This window comes from Morus notabilis, unplaced genomic scaffold (assembly GCF_000414095.1).
Source record: "Morus notabilis unplaced genomic scaffold, ASM41409v2 Scaffold212, whole genome shotgun sequence".
NCBI classification, from domain to species: domain Eukaryota; kingdom Viridiplantae; phylum Streptophyta; class Magnoliopsida; order Rosales; family Moraceae; genus Morus; species Morus notabilis.
Window position 1 is genome coordinate 182073 of NW_010361298.1, and position 20916 is coordinate 202988.

The 20916-nt window shown below is 32.5% G+C and overlaps 2 protein-coding genes and 1 pseudogene across 2 annotated transcripts; 2 read left to right on the forward strand and 1 right to left on the reverse strand.

Annotated features, from left to right (window-relative positions):
- Positions 1 to 268: 268 nt before the first annotated feature.
- On the reverse strand, positions 269 to 6444 carry LOC21407410 (annotated as a pseudogene).
- Positions 6445 to 13547: 7103 nt separating this feature from the next.
- On the forward strand, positions 13548 to 14933 carry LOC112091804 (receptor-like protein Cf-9). Its single transcript, XM_024166296.1, has one exon. The coding sequence runs from the start codon at positions 13548 to 13550 to the stop codon at positions 14931 to 14933; it is 1386 nt and encodes a 461-aa protein (XP_024022064.1).
- LOC112091824 (receptor-like protein 9DC3) lies at positions 14720 to 16860 on the forward strand. Its single transcript, XM_024166364.1, has 2 exons — positions 14720 to 16610; positions 16706 to 16860. Exon 1 carries the CDS (start codon positions 15033 to 15035, stop codon positions 16569 to 16571), a length of 1539 nt encoding a protein of 512 aa, XP_024022132.1. The 5' UTR covers positions 14720 to 15032; the 3' UTR covers positions 16572 to 16610; positions 16706 to 16860.
- Positions 16861 to 20916: the final 4056 nt, after the last annotated feature.

Below are 20916 nucleotides of genomic sequence, written 5' to 3' on the forward strand. Positions count from 1 at the left end.
GGGCTTCGGGTCGGGCAATTCGGGCACACCCAATTTTCGGGCAATTTTCAGGTCGGGCAGTTCGGGCTTGGTCAGAAAAATGCAAAAAAATCCCAGCGGACGGCGGTATACGGTGGTTAGACGGCGGCGGGCAAGGGTGGACATGTCAAATCCGGGCTGCCCGAGCCCGAACCCGAATTTCTTGCTTGGACGGGCGGGAATTGGGCCGGCCCGCCCGAGCCCGAAAAAATTCGGGCTTCGGGCGGCCCGCCGACCCGAAGTTCCAGCACTACTCGCAATCTTCTGCGTCGAGATTCAACAAAGAGACCGAGTAATTTGTTATGTCGAATCGGAGAGCCTGCGATCTTGGAGAAAAGCTGATCGGAGATGAGCACTTTGAAGAACACATGAAGAACGTGCCGTCGTCTTTGCCATCAAACTCACGTTCATCAAAGCAGGTAGCGTCTTCTGTTGGTGATTTGGAGCAGAGTAGATCCTTCCTGGTTTTACAAATGGGACCCAGTTGATTGATTAATTTGCATCTTGATTGATTCATGATGATCCCCAGTTGATCTTTTGAGTGAAGAAGACGTGTTTTGTGTTCTGATGAAGATATTGCTAATTTCTTCTGCATCAAGTTTATGTGTGTATTTTGAAACTTTAACCTTATGATCTATCTCTACTAACAAACAAGGACAATTCTGTCCATCAACAATGAAAAAAGGGGTCAAGAAATAAATTTTGAAAAGTTGGGAAATCTAAAGGAAACCTTCAAGACCGGCAATGAGAGAAGAATTCCAATGCAAAAAGGCCATTTTAAAAGAGAAAAGAAAGCAACATAATGAGGACCCACTTTGGTCAATTAAGACTTATAAATATGCATACAAGGATATATATTAACTGTTGTGTCTAATTTTAGAGCGTTAGATTTTTATTAGAATTCGTCAGAATTATATTTTGTTTAATTCAGATTACATATGATTGTGATATGAATTGATATTGGACAACCTGATATATCTTAGATGACTAAGATCGTTTTGAAAAGAGCAATCTTCACAAATACTTTTTAAAAATTCATCGATCTTAATTTTAACCTTTTATTTTTTATTAATATTTTTGTTAGTCAAATAATGATATTAACAAAAGGGTACTAATCAAGAGTAATGATAAAAATCCAGAGCCATACACTTTCAAAATTATGTTCAGCAATATTCTCTTTAAAAAAAAAAAAATTTAAAAGTTCTAGCTAGAACTAGAAGTTTATACCAATTCAAGTCAAAAGTACAGGAAAATGATTTATTTGTTCAAACAAGGAATTTCATGGCCAACAATTCAATGATTTAGGTATGTCTCTCCAAGTGCCGCAAAAGATAGAAAAGCTGAAGCCACATACGACATTAAATGATACACACATATATGAGTCTGGGATATACACACATATACGACATTAACTATGTGATCAAACGATCGTAATAAATTAAATAGTATAAAAAATATGGGATAAAATCATGTTGGTATTCTCATTTATAGAGACACATCTCGCCACTACCCTATGTTTTTAATAACATTAAAATAATACATTCACTTCAGAAAAACGTTTTTGATACAATGAAATTGCTTAATTTCAAATTATTTATATTTTTAAATTTTATAAATATTTAATTCAAGTATAGAGTATGGTTGGAATGACTTGCTCAAAAATTACTAGTTAAAAACTAAGATTTAACTAAAATATAAGGATTTCTGTTAGAGATACTCTAATAAAATAGTAACTATCTCTATGAGCAGTGACGATGCTAAAATTTTTTATTAAAAGGGTTAATAACTACAATAGATATTTATCCTCGGTAGGTATCATGTCTTAAAATAGTACATAAAAACATTATTATCAAAGTGATTGAAAATGTTTTTATCGATGTACACAAGTAGATATTCATTCATCGATAGTATAGTTGATTGTTAGTTTATAAATGAGAGAAAATATTATATTTTTTTGTTTAAATTAAAGCAAACAAAATAGAACTACAATCGACAACAAAAGGAATAAAGTGTTATAGATATATTACAATAATGTCTAATTGATTATTTTACTAGAGTTATATTTTTCTTATCTAAAAATAATTGTTGGGTATATTACTATTGTAATTACTTATTAAATATAAAAATTTAATGACAGAATTAATTGTCATAATTGTCAATTTATTATAATCATCGACTCAATATCTTACTGTTAGAATAATAATATTGATATTAGAGTGACTATTAAAACAACACTAATATTATATATATATATAATCCCTTAACCATTAATCATCATGGGTATATTTATGAACCACATGACATATCTAATGTAGTGTTGACTTACTAAGAAAAATCTAACCGTAACCGTATATGAAGGTTATCGATATCACATAAATAAATAGATTAATGATAAAATAATATTTATTTGTAAGTTCTTGAAATATTATATTAGTTAAAATATAAGCTACAAAGGAGAAAAAAAAAAAAAAAAAAAAAAAAAAGGGCCTTAGGGGCCTTCTTAAAAATGGGGCCTTAGGCAACGGCTTCACCTGCATTAAGGTTAAGCCGCTACTGCATGATAATATACGTGCATTTATATATATAAATAAAAAAAAATTCAAGTAGCAAATGTCAGACTTGATCACTAATTATCACTATTTTGTGGGTGCTTTTATTGATTTCTGGATAATTAAGAAGATGTCGCAACAGTATTCTCAAGGGACGACTTGGGTTCTTGATTAATTACGCTTTGATCGATTTCGTCTAATTCTACTAATATTTGAGTGTTAATCTTCTTCTTCTTCTTCGCTTCCTGATCATTTCTTGCATTTCCCCACAGCACCATATACAGTCCCATCATAATCAATATTGACGCTAATACCCTGTCAAACATTACCAATAATAATAATTAGGAAGTAGTAGTGCGTGTTTCTTAACGTTATATTTGATTAAAATCAAATAAAAATGAAAATATATAATAAAACCCGATACACAATGATAGTTAAAAAGAACACGTACATTCCGAGATGAAGTTTCTGGTTTAGAAGGAGAGAGGCGGAAAGAGCAACAAGCACCAGCGTGAGAGGGTTGAAGGCCGACACAAACAACGGACCCCTCGTGTGTATACACCATGCCATCAAAACATAAGCTATTCCACAATACACAATTCCCTGCAATTACCATAAAACTGATCATTATAAACATGCAATATGTAACAAATCACATATATTTAAATGTATAAAAATGCGAATAATTATGTAACAATCACATACTTAAATAATTATTTAACAAATCACAAATGTATAGTCCTCTTAAAATTATGATATATAATAAAGGCTTATATCATATGTTTTTATGTATAATTAATAAGATAAGATAGTTAATTAGTGATTTACCCGAGTATGCGACTGTGAGAAGGCGAATGTTCCAACCTAATTTCCATTGGGCCCACTCCCTCTCAAAGCAAAGAGCATAAGCTACATTTTCAATCGCTCCCATCGTGGACACCAAAGCTATACTTGAGTAATGGAATGGATATCTCTTGCTCATTTTAGCCTATATATTGTGTACAAAGTTTAGAAAAATTCAAGGTTATTATTCTCATTTTCAATATAATGTGACAAAAATCAAATATACATATATGTATGTAATTCTCATAATTAAAAGTAGAAGTCACCTGAATAATGAGCCAAAGACAGAAAGTTAAGCAACTAGCGAGGGCTAATAGGCAGCCCAGCAATGTGTGCGCAGAAGATGATTTCTTGTCGTTGTCGTCGTATCGGTGAATATGCATCATGAGGTTGATGTGTGTGGGTCATATCTTAGGGGATATTTAGTTTATGTATTTAAAATCATGATTCAGAATTATTCTTATTTTATGTATATTTTTTATGAAAGAAAATACTGTAAAAAATCATGAATCATGATTGGACGAATATAAGAAACAAACGTCCCCTTAATTCCCACGCCTTTATAAAAAATCAACGCTCCACCAATTCCCGTCAGTGCCCCTAACACCTTAGCTTTTCCTCCTGCCTTTCCATAATGAACTCTCTCCATCCTTCTTTATACATCCACGTCGTTAATATTAACAATAAGCACGTGTAAGACTTTTAGTAAATAATAATAATAATAATAATAATAATAAAGAATAAATTTTTAAGTAGCTCCTCAATTCTTTTTCCCTATGCGCGCGTTAGTTATTGTAATTAATTTGTATTAGTAATCCATCTGTTGCATACTTTTGATCAAAGAGAGTTAAATTTGATGGTAGTTGGGTTATTTTAAGAATTAAATCATATCTTCTCTCGGTAGAAGTAGTCCCCAAACTACAAAAGTGTGCCAAAATTAGCTCATTTGTTGAATAAGTGTATGAGAATTTGTGACCAATGGAGTCCCTAAACTCACAAGAAAAAGTACCAAAATTAGTTTCTATGTGAAATAATTGCATAGAAAATGTAAAATATGAATAGCTTATGATCATTTTAAACCTTTTTCTAATAGGTTTTCTTTTTTGTATTTTTAAACAGAAAAGTTTTTTTTATAAAAAAAATATATATATATGTTTGATATTTTTTAGTTGCTTTTTTTATTATTTTTCAAATTATGAGAACAAAAATTCTTTATTTGGAGGTAGAGGTTTGGGCCAAAATCAGGATTAGGAGCGACCCTGACTCGAACCTCATTCAAATCCTAACCTTGACCTCACCTCATCCATCAGTCTCGGCCTCCTAAACCCAACAACTCATTCCCTTAGACTTCATTTGGTAGGAGGGATGGAGAGGGTTGGAATGATAGAGAATGTGAAGAATATAGAGGATTATAATAATCTTTCATGTTGTTTGGTAAGAGAGAGAGAGAGTTGAAAGGATAGATGATAGTTTTTTAGTTAATTATTATATTGTTCTTTTTACTATTTGTTAAGAATTACTTTTGAAGGGTAAAAAAGCCCTTTTTTTTAATTTTGCTGGATTTGTTGGATCCTTCCATCAATGGAAGGATTCAAAATGGTGGGTTTGGAGGGTGAGTCTCTCCCTCCTCTTCTCATTCTTACTAAACAAGAGATTCACCCTCTCTCTACCCATCTCCCTCCTTTCATCTCCCCTCTTTCTAACCAAACATACCCTCAGGCTTGATTTGGTAGGAGAGATAGAGAGTAGGAAGAATGGAGAGAGTTGGAGGGATGGAGAGTGTAAAGGATGAAGAAAATTATAGTAATCATTCATATTGTTTAGTAGGAAGAATGGAGAGTTAGAATGATGAATGATAGTTATTTAATAAATTACTATAATGTTTATTTGTGCAATTTGTTAATAATTTTTAAGGGTAAAATAGTCTTTTAAAAGTAAAAGTTGGTGGATTGCATGAATCCTTCCATTAGTGGAAAGATTCAATTTGGTGGATTAGGAGGGAAAGCACATCCCTCTATCTCTCCTCTCCCTCTTCTTTTCCCTCCAAGTCCAACTAAACAAGGGATTGCATGTCTCCCTCCACCTCCCTCCATTTCTCCCTCCAACCAAACAAAATCTTAGTCTCGGTTTAAAAAATAATAAAACTTTTGTTCAAGGAAAAATTTTGAAAACAATAAATTTTCCTTAATTTTTTTTTTAAATATAGAAATCAAACAAGGTTAGCAGAATGTTCTATCTACAAAAATCACTTTTTTTTGTTGAAAAGAGAAACAAAACTGTTTAAAAAACTATTTAGAACGGAAGAGTACCATCCAAGCCAGCTTTGGCCTGCTGCCTCTGTAAATTTCAAAAAATTATGGACCATTCATACCATGCTATTGACTAGTGTTCCAACTTTCTAGTGCCAATAATTTTTAAGGCGTACTTTTATTAGAAATTGAGATGCTTATTCAACTCCTTTCTTTGTTCCTAAAGTTTGGCTTGATTCAGACCCGTTCACTTCACCGATTCGAGTTTTACTACAGTAAAAAGTTTTCAGAAATAGTCACATTTAACTTTTTTGCTACAATAAAAAGCTCTCATATAAAATCACATCTCTACTCGAATCAGCGAACTAAACGGGCCTTAATAATACTGAATGAGTTCATATGCCTCTTTTTTCTATCATCTTTCGTGTCCCACATACATGACTTGTTAATTGACTTTTTAACATGTCACGTCATAAATTTTTAATTGACGTGTCATAATATTATTGGAAGTACACAAGAATAAGTTCCCTAATAATACATGTACAATAACAAAATTAACAAAAAAGAAAAAAAAAAAAGGAAATATAGTAATATATTGATTGAGGGTACCTATCAACATAAAAAGCAAGGGGAAGAAGGAAAGCGGTTGCGAAAATGAAGCGATAAGCGACAATCATCACCCTCAAACTCATTCCATCATTTGCAGCCAATTTGTAGAGCACATTCATTCCTGCTATTGCAATTTGAACTAAAACCATCACAATAACACTCTTAATCTGCCCCATAATACAATCACCCTCTATTTCGACTCCACTGTTGTGCTAAATATATAACTATCTAAATATAAACACACATATAAATATATAGCTCAGATCAATGCTTAATAAAGAGACCAAAAAAATAAATGTTTAACGTATTTGTTGCACAACGTACATATTGTACTGATTCCGGCCTAGACATACATCTGAAGCATCTCGAACAGAACTCTCTAAATTTTAGTTAAAATAACTTTCTAACTATTTTAGCTAGGTGTAATAATTCGTGTCACGTGTCGTGTTCGTGTCGTGTTTTGATCGTTTCTTTTTAAATTTACAGTCAACCCGAACACGGCCCATGACATGAAATTTTTTAAAAACCGCAACACGAACACGACACGACCACTTTACGAATTGACACGACCCGAAAATGACCCGTGACACGAAATTGACCCGTGAACCCGAAATTGACACGAAAATTGTATACTTTTATTTAGTTTTTTACATATTAAAAATAACTTAAAATTCATAACACACTAAATTACAATAACATCCATTGAAATTAAGCAAATAATAGTATAAGATTTTGAGTATAACTATCATGATATCACAAGTTCATAATAAAATTTAAAATATCAAATGAAAAATATATGTATTTTTTAGTTTTTTACGAGTTTTGTGTCGTGTTCGAGTTAGGCGGGTCCAAACCCGTGTTTTTCGTGTCAATTTCAGGTCGACCCAATTCTGACCCGAACCTCTTCTATCTCAACCCTAACCCATAAAATTCGTATCGTTTTCGAGTCGCCGGCCCTAATTTTAGCTATTATCCACTTCAAACATAATCCCTACTTTAGCAAGACATATATTATTTTAATATCTATTGAATTTAAAATATAAATAACCTCAATGAATTTTTTTTTTTTTTTTACAAAAAAGTTTTGCTTTTTATTGTGGTGGAAAGAAAAAAATAATAGAAAAAACGTGTAGCTAGCACATTCTCGCTAGCTACAATAATTAGGTAGCGTGAAATGCATTCTTCAAAATAACTAACTATTTAGCCAATAGTTTAAGCAAAAAAAAACTAAAAAAAAGGTTAAATTATTAATCATTTTGGTAAAAAAATTAAATAACTTACATAGTTGGAGATGTTCTTAATTAAATTGCCTTAATTGAAAATCAACCACTGTTTTTATTTAGCAGTAATGTTTACATTATGTCTCTCGTGTATGATTTTAATATTTGCTCGTATAATTGTTTTAGCTCTAAGATATTAATCTGACAGTTATAATAAGTTAGATAGTTATCTAAAATAATTTATGATAATTAATGAAACTGGATTTTATCACGTCATGTTATCAAATTTTCTTATTTAATGGAGTAATTATAATGGGAACATAAATATTGAAAACTCATTTATATATAAATATATTGAAGTGGGTGTATATATAGGGTAATTTTAACAAATACCTCTTGAAAGTGTATGAATCATGATTTTTACCATTTATTCTTGATTCATAATTTTTTTTGTCAAATAATTACATTAACAAGAGAGTATTTATCAAGAATAAGGAATAAATATTCATTATCAATCTTTTTCATCCTTTTGTTCTCGTATGCCACACCTACTTCCTCCCACCTGATGCTATTTTTCCAGATTCCTACTTATAGATTCTATACTCTAAAATGGCCATTATTTGACTAAGAAAAAGAGTGAACTAATTAGTTACCATTAAACCCAAAATTAGCGTAGTTACCCATTTCAACCTCAAATAAATTACTTTAAATCAGTACTAATATACAAATTAAGGGACGTTATTTCTTATTTCTAAGATGCCTGCCCTGAAAGCAATTCTCTGCTCTAGCTCGTTTCAACTGCAACTCTCTAATTAGTTCCTAATCCTCAAGACACCAAAGACTCTTGATCTGATCAACTACTAGAATGAATGGAAAAAATTTCATCGAGTTTTGATAATTAGATCAAGAAAAGCATCCCAATTTTTATTAAACAACTTCTGATCTAATTCCATGCCAATCATTCGTGAAATATGTTAATACAAATTTCTTGCTTTTGTTCAATCGGTATTTTATATATGTTCAATTATATAACTTTCAAATAAGTTCACACTCTCACCATAAAAAAGATTATGAACCTACGTATTAATTAAATAAAGACAAGAAAAAAAAAACATTGTAGATTGCTTATATTGATGCATATTTGCATCTCCATGCTTGAATATGTAAATGGTATATATTTACTGTTTGAACTCAAATTATATGATGAATTATTCATACATGTTTACATCCTCAGAAATAATTAGAAAACATAATTTTTGTATTAAAACATCATCAATTATATTTAAGAATTTCATATGAATCTCTTAATTATAAAAAAACAAAGAAAAAAAAAGAAAAAGAAAAAGAAAAAGAAAAAGTAAAGAATATTTGTGTTATTAACGTGAATATGCCTGAGGCACGTGCCTAATACTAGTCTTCTTCTAACGTATATAAAAGAGCCAAACTCTCCTTCTATCACTCTTTCTCCTCTATTCGCCACTTGTCAACATTGACTTTTTTTGTGTTTTTTTTTTTTTTTTTTTTTTTTTTTTTTTTTTTTTTTTTTTACTTTTTCTAATTCTTTCTTTATATTTATTTCTTTTCAAAACTCTTCTACTGATTATTTACTATAGCATATTTTTTATTCTATAGTATGAATATTGAGATAACACTCAAACAAGTATTATTAATCATCACAAACTGTTGTTCAAAAATTAGTAGAAATAAGTTTTAAATAGTAAACTAATACCCTAATCCTATTTTAAATTTGAAATTTGAAACAACTAATATAGATATTGTAAGGAGAACTACTTTCCTAAAATCCTAAAGCCTAAATATGATATCTATTCAACATAATTTTACATTGAAATAATATCCAATATTAATTTAAACATTAGATAATGATTATTGCAATTCTAAAAATACTTTCAATTATGCCAGTGCATCATTCTCTCCGGGGTGAAAATAATTCGTCCTCGAATTAATTCGAAAGTAGCCTCAAGTGGTATGAAAAGAGAACAATCTTTTTCGAAGATTTTGAATGACCCAATTGTGATGCAAATGATTTATCAAACTTGCTAAAATGCTGCCACAAAAAACTTTCTTCATTGTAAGCTCTCGCTTGCTCCAAGTCAAGTACCTATAGAATGCGTTATTGATGGAATCAACGAAGAATTGCGAAGACTTGATGACAACATTGACAACATTGGACGGGCACTAATGTCATATTTTCTACCGAATAATTGGGTACCAATGTCATTAGTCTGGAACTAATTGGGCACTAATGTCATATTTTCATTAGTCTGGAACCAATGTTGAAAATATGGCACTAATGTCATATTTTCTACATTTCCAGACTAATGTCATATTTTCACCCAATTATCTCCTAGAACTAATGTCATATTTTCTACCGAATAATTTGGTGTAGTCTGGAAATGTAGAAAATAGAAATCCACGACTCGCCTCGAGTCTTGACTCTTGATAGAATTATTGGTGATGAGACCTCTAAACTCGTGCTAAAAACGTCCAACCCAGGAGAAACAACTCACAAATGTATATGCTTATTTTCTTGTTGCAATTAGTCATCTTTTTTATTTCTCCCTCAATGAAAAAGATGCAAGTTTCGTCTTTGTCTAGAAGACTTGGTCATCAATGTCTAATTATGCTTTCTATATGTCTTTGGAATCTTTCTTTGTCAAAATAATTAATTTCTTGACTAGGAACACGACATGCATTTCTTGACTTTGACTCTTTCTCTTTAATAATTTTCTCCAAGTAATTTCCCATTAAAAACTTCAATCAATCAATCAGATAATACTATACGCGAGCAACCCGTTTGGTTCACAAGACAGGACAGCATTGCTTAGGATAGTCTTAGGGGATTGAGTTGTATAGAATAGAATAGAGTTTAGCTTTCGTTTAATCCGATCCCATGTGTGGTGTTATGTTATGGGATGGTCTTCCTGAAAATATTTAAAACTTAATCAGATTATAGTTTTACAAATTTGAAGGGTAAAAATATAGTTGTCAAAGAAAATTTGCCCCATAATTATTGCATTTCAATCTGTCAGTTTTTGAAAAATTATAGCTTGGCTTCAATTTTTTTTCTTTTTTCCTAATTTTTTTTGTATTGCAATTATGAACATAAATTTTTTACAATATGGTCCAATTAATAATGTTTTGTGCATAGTATTAGAATTTTATTCTATCCGGTCGATCTTAATCTTGTGCATAAAAAAAAAAAAGAAAAAAAAAACTGAGATGAATAACTAGCCTTTAGAAATTTAGAATTATGATGTCAGACATGTATAAGCACAAGTTATTGATATTAACGTGAAGACATTAGCTCTGCTTTGTTTCAGTTCAAAAACTATTTTTCCAGTCATTGATAGTTCTTACTTTTATGTGTGTGATAATTTCTATGGATTTGCTAATCCTAACAGTACAACATCTTGGGGTACAGGCAGGAATTGTTGTACATGGAGTGGAGTCACATGTGATGAAGGGACAGATCATGTCATTAGGCTTGACCTTGGATGCAGTGGGCTTGAGGGCATTGTCGTTTTCAGTAGTCGTCAAGACTTTTTCTTGTGGCTTGTCGTTTTACTTACTGAATGTCGTATTTATAGTGTTGTGTGCTTGTTTTCTGTCATTTCTTTTTGTTGTAATGTGGGCTTTTAAAAAAGAGATTTTAGCACAAATGACCTTTTCTGAAGGATTTTTTTTCATAAATATTTAAAGTTTTGTAATTACAAAATTGGCCATTTTTATTCACTTATTGGTCAATCACTGATTAACTTAGCAATCTATCACTAATTGACTTAGAGATCAATCATGATTAACTTAACAGTCCTTCACTAATTGACTTTAATTTATCACTGATTAACTCGACGATTTATTATTATTGATTAATTTTAGTTAACAATTAACCAAAATCAATTAATAATTAATCAATTTCATTCAACAAATTATAAATTTATTAATGATAAACCATTAATAAAAAACGGCCATTTCATAAAATGTAAAAAGTTCGGTCATTTTAATAAAATTAAGAAAAATAAGGGATTTATGAAAAATATTTTCGTTAAATTAAGAAAAATAAGCGATTTATGAAAAATGTGATAAAAAATGTCATTTAGCTAATTTTTCCCTTAAAAAAGTGAAAGTTATTTTTTTTTTTTCCCTATAATCCCCTTTGTCCTCTCCGCGTCTGTTGTGTCATTGTAAGCTCTCCTTTGCTCTAAGTCAAGTACCTATGGAATACGTTATTGATGGAATCAACGAAGAATTGCGATGATTTGATGACAACATTGATATGTATCTCAAACTAATTTATCTTGTTGGACGGGCACAAGGAATGTGCTTTATCTCCTAGAACTAATGTCATATTTTCTACCGAATAATTGGGTGTAGTCTCGAGATGTAGAAAATGGAAGTCCACGACTAGCCTGGAGTCTTGATAGAATTGTTGGAGATAAGCTATGAACAATACTGTGGTGTGAAGCAATTTACTCTAACTCTAACTCATAAATATATATGCTTATTTTCTCGTTGCAATTACTCATCTTTTTTTTTTTTTCTCAATGAATAAGATGCAAGTTTCGTCTTTGTCTAGATGACTTGGTCATCAATGTCGAATTATGCTCTCTATATGCCTTTGGAATCTTTCTTTGTCAAAATAATTAATTGCTCGACTAGGAACACGACATGCATTTTCCTCTATGCATTAATGGAAGTTTTGTGCGACAACTCATTTGAAAAGTCTTTTAATGGCAGTGGAGGCCACTTTCATGGTTTTTCCTACTGCCATCAAAAGTTTTGTTTATCTGTTTGTTGTGACTCTGTTATAGTAGTTTTATGATAGAAGTTTCCTAGACGTGTCTATCACCATTATTTTTAAACAAGCGCTCTTATATATCTCAACGGGGCCGTTAAAACCCTACAATTAAAGTAAGGAGGGTAGGTTAGACTCAACCTAGTAGGACCCGCTATTTTTGTGAGTGATGAGCTTTCATCTTCTTCGGGATGAAATTTTTTTTTTTTTTTTTTAAATAGAGAGACATACAAAGACAAAACTTTCTGGCCGATTGATTAGTTAATTTTCAGATAAATAAAATGGACTAAATTCATCAATAGTGACTCTTGAAAGAAGATGACAATGAAAGTGCACTAAAGATAGATTTCATAAAATGTCTTGTTGTGAGAAGACCTTCAATATCCATAGAAGATAAGGTGAAATGCAACTTAGCACAACTTGGCAGAGAGCTAAGAAAAGCTATTAGTGAAGATAATGAAAACTCAAATGTCCAACCAAAAACTCAAGTTACAGTGACTTATAACATGACATACAATAATATCTTTTCTTCTTACTAGAAAGACTTTGACTCTTTCGCTTTAACAATTTTCTCCAAGTAATTTCCCACCGAAACTTCAATCAATCAATCAGATAATACTATTCGCAAGTGACCTGTTTGGTTCACAAGACAAGACAACATTGCTTAAGATAGTCTTAGGGGATTGGGTTGTATAGGAAAGGATAGAGTTTAGTTTTCATTTAATCTGATCTCATGTGTGGTGTTATGTTATAGGATGATCTTTCTGAAAATATTTAAAATTTTGTCAGATTATAGTTTTACAAATTTGAGGGGTAAATATATAGTTTTTAAAAATAATTTGTCCCAAAATAGTTGCATTTCAACGTGTGAGTTTTTGAAAAATTACAACTTGGTTTCAAAATTGTTTTTTTTTTTTTTTTTTTGTAGCTTTGCAAATATGTACATAAATTTTTTACAATATGGTCCAATTAATAATGTTGTGTGTTTAATCCCATGTTTCACCAAGCATATTATTAGAATTTTATTCCATCTGGTCCATCCTAATCTTGTGCAAAAAAAAAAAAAAAAAAAAAAAAAAACACGAAAGATGAATAACTAGCCTTTAGAAAATTTAGAATTATGATGTCAGACATTTATCAAATGCCTATAAATGTGCATGGTCGCATGGCCTGTCATTGCACACAACTATTCCAATATCTAGATTATCCATAACATATATACTTGAAGGTCTTATTGTGTCAAAAAATGATTGTCTGGTTTCCATTGTTGTGTCTCCTTTCCCTTTCCCTTCCTTCTTCATTACACTCTTCATCATTTCTGCCATCTCCCTTTGCTCGTCCTCCGCCACAGTGCCACCCCCATGAAAGCTCTGCTTTGCTTCAGTTCAAAAACTCTTTTTCCACTGTCATTGATAGTTCTTACTTTTATGTGTGTGATAATTTCTATGGATTTGCTAATCCTAACAGCACAACATCTTGGGTTACAGGCAGGAGTTGTTGTACATGGAGTGGAGTCACATGTGATGAGGAGACAGGTCATGTCATTAGGCTTGATCTTGGATGCAGTGGGCTTGAGGGCATTATCGACTCTGACAGCGCCCTTTTCTCCCTCACTCATCTCCAAACTCTGATTCTCTTCAATAATTATTTCGTCGGTTCTGAAATTTCACCCAAATTCGGTGCGTTTGTAAGTATGACCCACCTTGACCTTTCTTACACTGGTTTCAGTGGCCAAGTCCCTCTGAAAATCTCACACTTGTCTAGTTTGGTTACACTTAATCTTTCTCAGAACTATGATTTGAGTCTAGACAGTTATAGTTTGAAACAAATCGTTACAAACTTAACTAGTCTCAGAGAATTGTCCTTGGGTGGTGTTAATATGTCTTATGTCTCACCCAATTCCTCCTTGAATTTTTCAGCTTCTTTGGTGTCTCTTGATATTAGTTATAGTGGATTGACAGGAGAATTTCCAGAAAATATTTTTCACTTACCAAATGTTCAAGAGCTTAGATTATCACACAATGAAAATCTCACTGGTTCGATTCCTCGATATAATTGGACCGGCCCACTCAGATATTTGAGCCTTTCTTCCACTCGATTCTCGATAGATTTACCATACGTTATCAGGAATCTGAAACACTTGGATCATTTGGATGTCAACAACTGCAATTTGAAAGGATCGTTTCCTGCACTTTCTAGCAACATTACTCAAATCACCTCCTTAGAACTATCTTCTAATCATTTCGACGGTCAAATCCCGTGGGGATTCGTCAACATGCGAAAACTATCTTTCTTAGATCTTTCAAACAATAATTTCAAAGGCGAGCTCCTTCAGATTTGTAATTCCACAAATAAAACTTTTTTATGTGAGTCTTCAAAAGATCAGTTAGTGGGTCCTGTTCCATTGCATTTGGAATCCTTGTTCTTACACGGTAACTTTCTTAATGGCACAATACCTTCTTGGCTATATTCCCATCCATCTTTGCAGAATCTCCACCTAGATCATAACCAATTCACTGGTCATATTGGCGAATTTCAGTATAATTCTTTGGTGAATCTTGGTTTGAGTTCAAACAAACTGCAGGGCCTCATTCCCAGCTCAATTTTTCAGCAAGTGAATCTTTTGGGTTGAGATCTTTCATCAAATAACTTGAGCGGTTCCGTTCAGTTGCGCCAATTCTCAAAGCTAAAAAAACTCCAAAGCCTTTCTCTTTCTAATAATAGCCTATCAATGGATTCCATCAACTCCATCATATCTGTTTCACCCAATACCCTTCAGTATTTGTACCTGTCTTCGTGCAGTATTACTGAGTTCCCATACTCCTTAAGAAGCTTGGAAAATTTAGTGTTGTTGGACCTTTCCTACAACAGAATTGGTGGGGGTGTTCCCCAATGGTTGTGGAACGTTGGGAAGGATTCGTTGTATTCGTTAGATGTTTCTTACAACCTCTTAACTCATATTGGGAAAATTCCATGGAAAATGGTAGAACACATTGACTTCAGTTCCAATAGGCTTCAAGGTCATCTTCCAATTCCACCACCTTCAACTACTCTATTTTCAGTCTCCAATAACCAATTGGTTGAAGAGATACCTTCTTTGTTTTGCAACCTTAGTTTGATTGAATTCCTTGATTTGTCAAACAATAGTTTGATTGGGAGCATCCCTCCATGCTTTGGAAATTTTAGCAACATCTATGTTTTAGATTTGCGAATGAATAAGTTGCATGGAATGATTCCGTCAACATTTGCAAAAGGGAATAGCTTGAAGAATCTTAACCTCAATGGAAATCAGTTAGAAGGGCCAGTTCCCCGATCTTTGCTCAATTGCGAAGGGCTCGAGCTTTTAGATGTTGGGAACAACAAGCTAAACGGGTCCTTTCCCCATTGGTTAGAATCTTTTCGAGAGCTTCAAGTCCTTATCTTGAGATCTAATAGATTTTATGGTCTAGTAAGTGATCCTAAGGTGAGATTTCCTTTTCAAAAGTTGAGAATCATGGACATCTCCAACAATGAATTCACTGGTATTCTGCCAACAAAATATTTTGAGAATTTGGCGGCCATGACGGATGCGCATACGGATGAGTTGGAATACATGGGGGAACACGTAGGTTCATCCTATTATTCTGTGACAGTGACAATTAAAGGATTCAACATCGAGCTGGTGAAAATACAACAACTGTTCATAACCATTGATTTCTCAAGCAATAACTTCACTGGAGAAATTCCAACGGTGATTGGGAAGCTCAATTCACTCAAAGGCCTCAATTTTTCTCACAACAAGCTGTCTGGTCTTATTCCACCATCCTTGGGAAACTTGAGCAACCTTGAATGGTTAGATCTCTCTTCAAATGAGCTTTTCGGAACTATTCCAGTGCAATTAGCTGCAAATTTGAATCAACTTGAAATCTTAAATCTTTCCGACAACAAATTAGAGGGACCAATACCTCGCGGGGAGCAATTTGATACATTCAACAGTGATTCTTATAGTGGAAACCCGGGATTATGTGGATTTCCTCTCCCCAAATCGTGCAACAATGATGACGGACAACCTGATCAAGGTGATGAAGATGGTGATGGTGATCACAACAAAGGAGTGATTGATTGGAAGGTGGTGATGATGGGATACGGAAGTGGAATAGTAATTGGAATATCGGTAGGATACATGGTGGTTTTCGATAGAGGCTTTGATTATTGGTTTCTAAAAAGATTTGGAGGGGGATGCTTCTGTAAAACCAGCGGTCGCTTTAGAGGATGGAGAAGATCAAACTAGCAAGCACAGGAAATCAAAGTCTAGAGCAAAGATTAGAAAGTAAGCTACTTTACAAGAGCTTTTAGAAAGCAAATTTCATTGGCTTCATAATTAATTGCCTTTCACTTTTGTTTTTGGGTTTTGTTACTTTACAGGCAGGCGCGTGAGAAGTAACATTGATCTGATCAAGTGCAACTGATGCTGTACTCTGCATTGAGGCGTGGCTCTAATGAACCATTATCTTGTCTTTTATTTTTATTATTATTTTTTTTTTATGTTTAGACATACTTTTGTGCTGTATTGATTGTACCTTTTTTTTTTTTTTTTTTTTTTAAACACAGTACTGGAATGTCTTTCTGTAGCTTACGATAATTGATCTTTTATCTTCAAAATCACCACTGAATAAAAGACATTTTCATGAACGTTTCTGCAAGAAATATTTTTACTTTAAAAAACTGATAGCTCTTCCGTGGTTCAATTGTTATGTGAGTAAAATAATTAAGTAGCGACGTTGGCGAAATCCTGATATGCTTCTTGGATCAAGGATGTTAGCTATTCACATATTCCAACACGGACGTGGTATCTCTCTGGCTAGATGATTGGTTGATATGAAACCAATGCATAGTGAACTGGGAGAGAAAAAGATCTCTCGAATATCTGCTGCCTATCTTTTCTTGTTTACCAATATCAGTCTAAATACAATCCAGCTCAATTCCATTTTTTAGCTAACTTTGTGTTTGATTCATTTTCTTTCCAAATTTCGCCTTGGTACATATCAAAATTCTAAAAACACTAAGCTTTTTCCATGGGATTTGCTTCATATGTGCTAAAAAGTTATGAGAATTTTGTTGGGAAAATTTGGAGGCATATAAGGTATATGAGACGTGTGACGGTTAGAGTGCTATTCACTGAACAAAAAATCAAGTCTATTTATATATTTTTGCAATGAGGTATCATTTTTTGCGGAACCTTTATGGAAAGGAATATATTCTTAAAGAGTATTGCAACTATTGAGAATCCTATAAATTTGGTGAGCAAGGTGGTGACAATGATCAAGATCAATCACTGGTTGGACTTGATCAATATAATCTAAATTTTTAATCTAATCTATAATCTATAATCTATAATCGATCGCATTCTATATATAATAATCTATAATCTAATCTAATCTAATCTAACAAATATAAAAAAGTCAAAGGTCTTTTATATTGTGGCAACCCCTCCTCTTACTTTCCCTTTTTCCCCTTTTTACTTTTTTATCTTTATTTTTTACTTTTTATACTTTTTTTAATCTTTTTAATTTTGTTTACTTTTCAATTTTTGTGTATTTTAAAAATAATTTTTTTCTCACTTTACTCTTACAAAAGTAAATTTTCGCATGTTTGCTCCTATTTTATTTTTTATCACTAGTTAAAATAATTTTTTTCAAATGTGTCTCCACTTAATTATTTTATGTGTAATTCTTATCATATTAAAAGTTATCTTTATACATATTTTTTTTAAAAAAATAAATTCAAAAATCCTTTGTATAAATGAATTTCTCATTATTTGGTAAATAATAAACTTTTTAGATGTCTCTAACATCACAATAATACGTGCGGAGTGCGTTAAAAAACAGGTTAAGTGAAAAAGGCACAAAGAAAGATCAATAGACTACACCCAGCTTCTGTATTTATTCATACAAAAATTATACATGCATGGTCCCTTCTAATAGCCAAATATCTATACAGAGTACGTCCTGTTCGTTTGCCTAATATTATTCCCTCCCAATTCTAGATATATAGGTGTTGAAGATGCTGAGCAATAAATTTGAATGTGTTTTATTATAACACCCAGGGCCGACTCATGTAAATTTGAGACCTTAAATAAAACTCTTACAGTATAAAAACTAAAAATAGCACTTAAATTACTATTACTTACTAACACTTACGCTATTAAATGGGCGTAGTGATGAAGTCAAAAAAATTTGTGAGAGGGGGTAATAATTACAGTAAGAATTTAAAGAGTATAAAATTATAGTTTCAGACCTTATTCATTTCACCGATTTGAGTTTTCAGTTTTAAGTTTTTACAGTTAAAAGCTCTCAGAAAATGTTACATCTAACTTTTTCTGCTACAGTTAAAAGTTCTCAGAAAATGTCACATCTCAACTCAAATTAAAAATTTGAATCCGCGAAACGAATGAGACCTTAATTTTTTAGAAGGTGCTTTATTCAATTTTTTAAAGATACTCTTATATAAATATAGAGGGAAAAAAAAGTTGGGGGTTGGGGGGCGGCAATTCAAAGAGAGAAGAACGCAACATAAGGACCCACTTTGGGATTTTTCGTTCATAGAGCGTTTTGATTTTTATTAGAATTCGACAGAATTAAGAGACGTTTGATAAGGAGATTTATACCATGATTTAAATTATAATTCATGGGTTATTACAGTATTTTTTTCTCATAAAAAATACACATAAATTGAAAATTATTCTAATCTCATGATTTTAATTTATGAACCAAACGTCTTTTTATATTTTTATGTAATTCTGTCATGATTGTTGTGTAAATTGATTTTCTACATGGCACAACTTCAATGTAGAGAACCTGATATATCTTAGATAACTAAGATCGTAAAAAAAAATAAAATAAAAAAATAAAAAATGTCGGCATAATTGCTGCAATACCAAATCATGTCAAAAGTCCAGGAAAATGATTTATTTGTTAAACAAGGAATTTCATGCTGACGTAGCGAAAGCACATGAAAATGAGAAAAGAAAAGGATAAATTCTTAAGATCTGTTAATTCTCAAAGAATATCGGAAATAAAACTTTTATAAACATGTTGATTCACTCACAAATACTAAAAGAATAGGCGTCAATCACTTGTTTATTTTATAAAATATCGAGATAATATGAATATTGAGATAACACTCAAAGAAGTATTATTAATCATCACAAACTGTTGTTCAAAAAATAGTAGAAATAAGCTTTAAATAGTATAACTAATACCCTAATCCTATTTTAAATTTGAAATTTGAAACAACTAATATAGATGTTGTAAGGAGAACTACTTTCTTAAAATCATAAAGCCCAAATATGAATATCTAATCAACATAATCTTACATTCAAATAATATCTAATATTAATTTAAACATTAGATAATGATTATTGCAATTCCAAAAATACTTCCAATTATGCTACTGAATTATTCTCTCCAGGGTGGAAAGAATTCGAGTTCTCGAATTTGAAAGTAACCTCAAGTGGTATGAAAAGGGAACAATCTTTTTCGAGGATTTTGAATGACCCAATTGTGAAGCAAATGATTAATTTTTCAAACTTGCTAAAATGCTGCCACAAAAAACTTTCTTCAATGATGATGATTGCATTGGAAACTAACACACAATCTTCCGTATCTTCATTGACTTCATCAAAAATTGGACTAAAAATAATATTTTGGCCTTCTTGTTCTTCAACTTCATCAAATATAGAAGCAACAATTATTTTGTTGATCGTCGTCCTCATCGCTCTCGACAAAAACTGAAACACGATGAAAATTAACAAGTTGATCTTCCTCTTCATAATCGCTTTCAAAAAAATTGGCTTCTATCAACTCTGATACTAACTGGTTTAGTTTTACGTGCAATTATAGATGACGGTTTTATAAAACATTGTCATCTAAGATAGAAGATATACGACGGTTAATGAGAAACCATTGTCTAAAGATTAGCGCAAAGCCCAAAATTAAATTTTTTCGACTCATTTTGTCATAACTCTCTCATTTCTTCTCAGAAACCCTAGTCCCGTCGTTCATCTCTGTGTGTCCTAACTCAGCTGTCCCTTCTCTGACCTCATCTTTGCCTTCGTCATCGCCTCCTCGTCGCCGGTCGCCCCTTCTTTCACCGTCGTGAACTTGGCTCTTTCCGATCACTCACTCTCTCTCTCTCTCTCTATATATATATATATATATATATCATCCCCAAAAGCTAGCTTGTAGGGAGAGGGTGCCCAAATGGTTATAAACCCACATGCTAAGCCCATACTTTAGCAATGTGAGACTCAACCAGGATCCTAACATATCACCACGCTTCCGATACCGACGTCCACGGCGGCCCACTCTGGATGGCCCACTCTGGCCTTTCCAGGTCGCCCCTCTCCAGGTCGCCCCTCCACAGGTCGCCCCTTCCGCAACGTGGGCCTGAGGAGGAGCATGCTCTGATACCAATTGTTATAACCCTTGGGTAGAACTCATCCCCAAAAGCTAGTTTGTAGGGAGAGGGTGCCCAAATGGTTATAAACCCACATGCTAAGCCCATACTTTAACAATGTGGACTCAACCAGGATCCTAACAATATATATATATATATATATATATATATATCTTGCC